The sequence below is a fragment of the Rhipicephalus sanguineus genome, chromosome 10 (assembly GCF_013339695.2).
Source record: "Rhipicephalus sanguineus isolate Rsan-2018 chromosome 10, BIME_Rsan_1.4, whole genome shotgun sequence".
NCBI classification, from domain to species: Eukaryota; Metazoa; Arthropoda; class Arachnida; order Ixodida; family Ixodidae; genus Rhipicephalus; species Rhipicephalus sanguineus.
In genome coordinates, this window is record NC_051185.1 from 116,716,598 (window position 1) to 116,720,813 (window position 4,216).

Consider the following 4,216-nt stretch of genomic DNA (forward strand, 5'->3'; position numbering starts at 1 on the left):
ATCTCCGCCGGCCGCGCAGTCACCACCTACAGTAGAACCTATGGAAATCGCGCTTTCCAGCGGACACAAACACAAACGCAAGGCCCCGGCTGACAACGATCCTAAAGCCGAAGACTGGCAAACACGTCTCGACAGACTCGAGAAAAAATACGAACTCACCCACACTCGCATCAGGGCTCTAGAAGCGCACATCGAACGTTCACTTCACACAATCGGCTCACAGGTCGCCCAACAAATTGAGAACCTGAGCAAAACCATAGAAGCCCAGGGAAAACCCCCAGCTATCGCTGAACCCGCGGCCGCTGTGCCGGCACTCCCTCCAACGCCAGAACTTTCCCAGCCTAATCATGGCATTCAGCTCGGCTAACACAACCGTCTGGCAGTGGAACTGTCGGGGGTTCGCACGAAAGCGTTCGGTCCTCCAACAGTTCCTCACCGCAAGTGATCGCCCCGAGCTGATAGCCCTCCAAGAAGGGGGAAAGAACACGCAACTTGCCGGTTTCACAACATACTTTTCAGAACGAGTAAAGCCTCAAGTAGCCACCCTCGTCAAACGTAACCTCACGGTCCTGCAGCATAATTTGGATCCTACATTCCCCGAACACGTATTGTTAGAAGTATTACCTCGAGCCGGGCGCAATCGTTGCACTAGTTTGTTTGTGCTTAATGTCTACAGCCCTCCACGGGCCCGTAAAGACTTTTTCGGACCCCTTTTCCTCAGTGCCCAGGGTAGCGCGAGGGCAGCCTCTCCTTATCATCGGTGACTTCAATGCGCATCATCGCGCTTGGGGCTACCACTACGACTCGGCCAAGGGCAGACGCCTCTGGAATGATTGGCATACCCACCAGCTCACCCTTATCACAGATGTCTCCTACCCCACTAGGCTCGGTTCGGGCCTACACCGAGACACAACGCCAGATCTCGCCTTTACGAGCTCCGGAGTCGAAGCTTCTTGGTGTCATACTAACGAACATTTTGGAAGCGATCACTTCATGCTCGAGATCGTGATAAAAGAGCCCACGAGGCAACGTACACGGCCGGCTAAGGTGATAGACTGGGACCTTTTTCGCGCACACAGGAAAGAGCAGGACGCGCCTCCCACCATTACGAACATCAACGCATGGACAACCGAAATTGTCAAACAAGTGGCGGACGCCACGCAAACGGTCGACGTGGAAGACACAGTCCCTTACTGCGACCGTTACTACGCCCATCTCTGGAAGCGCAAGAAGTCGCTCGAGGCCCTGCTGTCCACTCGAAAATGGGACCGCGATATCCGCCGTCGGCTGGCACGCGCCCACACAAACATAGAGAACTATGCAATCGAACTCACCCGGCAGAGCTGGTACAACATTTGTTGCCAAATGAACAAGACCCTTAACACTCGAAATACGTGGAGCCTACTCAGACATCTGCTGGAACCAGCTGGAGGAAAGCTCCAAGCACGCCAACAGCTAGAGCGAATCTTCCACTTGTATCCTGGCACGCCAGATGAGCTCAAACAAGAGCTAATTGACACCTACATTCGGCCCGAACCGGCAACCAGCCTCCCCTTTTATCAGGGTTCGGACAATCCTACCTTAGACGCTCCGATCACTTTAGCTGAAGTCCGAGCAGAACTTAATCGCCTTAAGACCAACTCAGCAGCAGGCCCCGACCGCATTTCTAACACAATGCTTAGGAATCTAGACGACGCCTCTATTCATGCCCTCACCGACTACCTTCAAGAATGCTGGGCAGCGGTACCATTCCGAAAGAATGGAAGTGCGCCGATCTAGTCTTTATTCCTAAGCCGCGAAAACCACCCACCTTGGCCAACCTCCGCCCCATTTCTATCACTTCCTGTGTGGGGAAGTTGATGGAACGCGTGATCCAGACTAGACTCCTTCGCTACCTCGAAGACAACCACCTCCTACCAGACACGATGTTCGGCTTTCGCCCTCATCTAGCAGCGCCGGACGTTATGCTTCTTCTTCATCACCAGGTCGTCATGCAACGCACCCTTGACACAAAAGTCATTGTTGGTCTCGATGTTGCCCAGGCTTTCGACAACGTCCTCCACGAAGCGATTCTTCGACAACTACAGACCCTTGGCGTCGGACATCGTACGTATGCATACGTGCGAGACTTTCTCACCGACCGAAAAATAAAACTGGGCGTCGGCACGGCAAATTCCTGCATCGTCTCTCCTGGCAACCGCGGCACATCACAAGGCTCCGTTCTGTCACCGCTGCTTTTTAACGTCGCACTGATAGGACTACCTAAGCTTCTGGCTGACATCCCCAACTTACACCACAGCCTGTATGCTGACGATCTGACTCTTTGGATCACGCAGGGCAGCGACGGCCAGATCGAAGAGGCTCTCCAGACCGCCATCGATCGTGTCGGTAGGTACCTCGATACAGTTGGCCTTAGCTGTTCGGCGACTAAGTCAGAGTACATCATCATCCCGTCCCCAGGACGACGTGCACCAAAGGTACTTCCTGAGATGAACCTCCAGGTCCAAGGTAACCCCATCCCTCGAACGGATCACATCAGGATTCTAGGCCTGCACTTACAGGCAAACGGCAGCAATACTATTTCGCTCCAACGCATCGACCAGTCGGTTGTACAGATCGGACGCCTTCTCAAGCGAGTCTCCAACAAACACCGAGGTATGCGAGAGTCCAACCTCCTGCGCCTCGTCCAAGCCTTCATCTGCTCCCGCATCACCTACTCTGCACCTTACCTACGTCTCACCCGCGCCGAAAGCGAACGGCTAGAGGCGACACTTCGTAAAGCATACAAAACGGCCCTGAGTCTTCCCATGTCCACAGCCACTCACAAGCTTATGGCTCTCGGCATCACCAACACAGTGAGCGAGCTGATTGAAGCTACCCTCACCGCCCAATATGAGCGGCTGTCACTCACACACGCCGGCCGAGCGATACTGCAGCAAATTGGGATCTCACCAACGAGGGCGGCCCCCAACTATGCAGACCTCACACCAGAATATCGTCGAAGTCTCTGCATCCCTCCCATTCCCAAGCGGATGCATCCGGAACACCACGCCGAGAGACGGGCCGACCGGGCACGTCAGTTCGAGAAGCGCTTCAGCGGACGTCCAGACGTCACGTATACGGACGCCTCTTACCACCCCTCGAAGCCAGCGATGGTGGCGGTGGCCCTCGCCCCCTACCGTAGCTGGCACACAGCATGCAGCATTCGCAAAACAGAAACGGTCACCGCAGCAGAAGAGGTTGCCATCGCGCTTGCGCTAGCTGACTCTACTACCAAAGTTGTCATCAGTGACTCTCAACAAGCCATCCGCAACTACGATGCCGGCCGCATCTGCCGCCAGGCATTACACATTATAATTTCTGCTCCCCCCTCTTCTACATCCCGTTTACTCCTTTGGGCTCCAGCCCACGAGTCGTTGAGCGGAAACGCCCAGGTGCACACACTCGCCCGAGATCTTAGCTGCCGAGCCGAGTGTAGGGTTCACCGCGCCGCTTCCCCTGATACAACTATGCCGCGCGACTCACTACTCACCACTTATACGGACATCCTCCAGTATTACCGACTCGGAAGATGCGTATACCCCCCTGCACACCACGATCTAACAAGACGTGAGGCCGTCCAATGGCGCCAACTACAGACAGGCAGCTTCCCACACCCCCTCTTATACAGCAGAATCTTTCCGGAACGGATAGCGCCAAGGTGCAAACATTGCTCATATCCGGCGACACTCACACATATGGTGTGGACGTGCACGCACTACAACACAGACAACACAAACACTCCAGAGTCGTGGGAGTCCCTCTTGCGTACCTCCGAGCCAGAAGACCAACGCCGGCTCATCCAGCGCGCGGTGGAGGCTGCGGTATCCCAAGGGATCCCCGCCGACCTCCTCTGAAATAGCGCAACCAGTCTTCGTACTGGTCCCCTCTTTATTATTTTTTTTTGTTTGTTCTGGGAGCTATAAAGATATCACCACCACCACCACTACGGGCATTTAATCTCATTTTTCTTGTTTGCAAATTGTTACATGTCAAGAAAAGGTACGACTAAAGGTAAATTAGCTGCCTGATAATCGCCCTACAGCCCAACCACTATTCAACAGTTGCGTGTTCACCATTTAGAAATTATGCAATAAAAAGCTGATGCACTGACCGGGGAAAAAAACTTGGCATAGCACAACTAGCGGCAGTTCACAACTCACACAAAATACAATTC

The 4,216-nt window shown here is 54.1% G+C and overlaps 1 protein-coding gene across 1 annotated transcript; it reads left to right on the forward strand.

Moving 5' to 3' along the window:
* The first annotated feature begins 1,859 nt into the window (after positions 1-1,859).
* Positions 1,860-3,929, forward strand: LOC119371646 (uncharacterized). The gene has a single exon (XM_037642092.2). It carries the CDS (start codon positions 1,860-1,862, stop codon positions 3,894-3,896), a length of 2,037 nt encoding a protein of 678 aa, XP_037498020.2. The 3' UTR covers positions 3,897-3,929.
* Positions 3,930-4,216: the final 287 nt, after the last annotated feature.

What these genes read in the sequence shown, in the direction of transcription:
- LOC119371646 (XM_037642092.2), top strand. Translation starts at nt 1,860, where the DNA reads ATGGAACGCGTGATCCAGACTAGACTCCTTCGCTACCTCGAAGACAAC.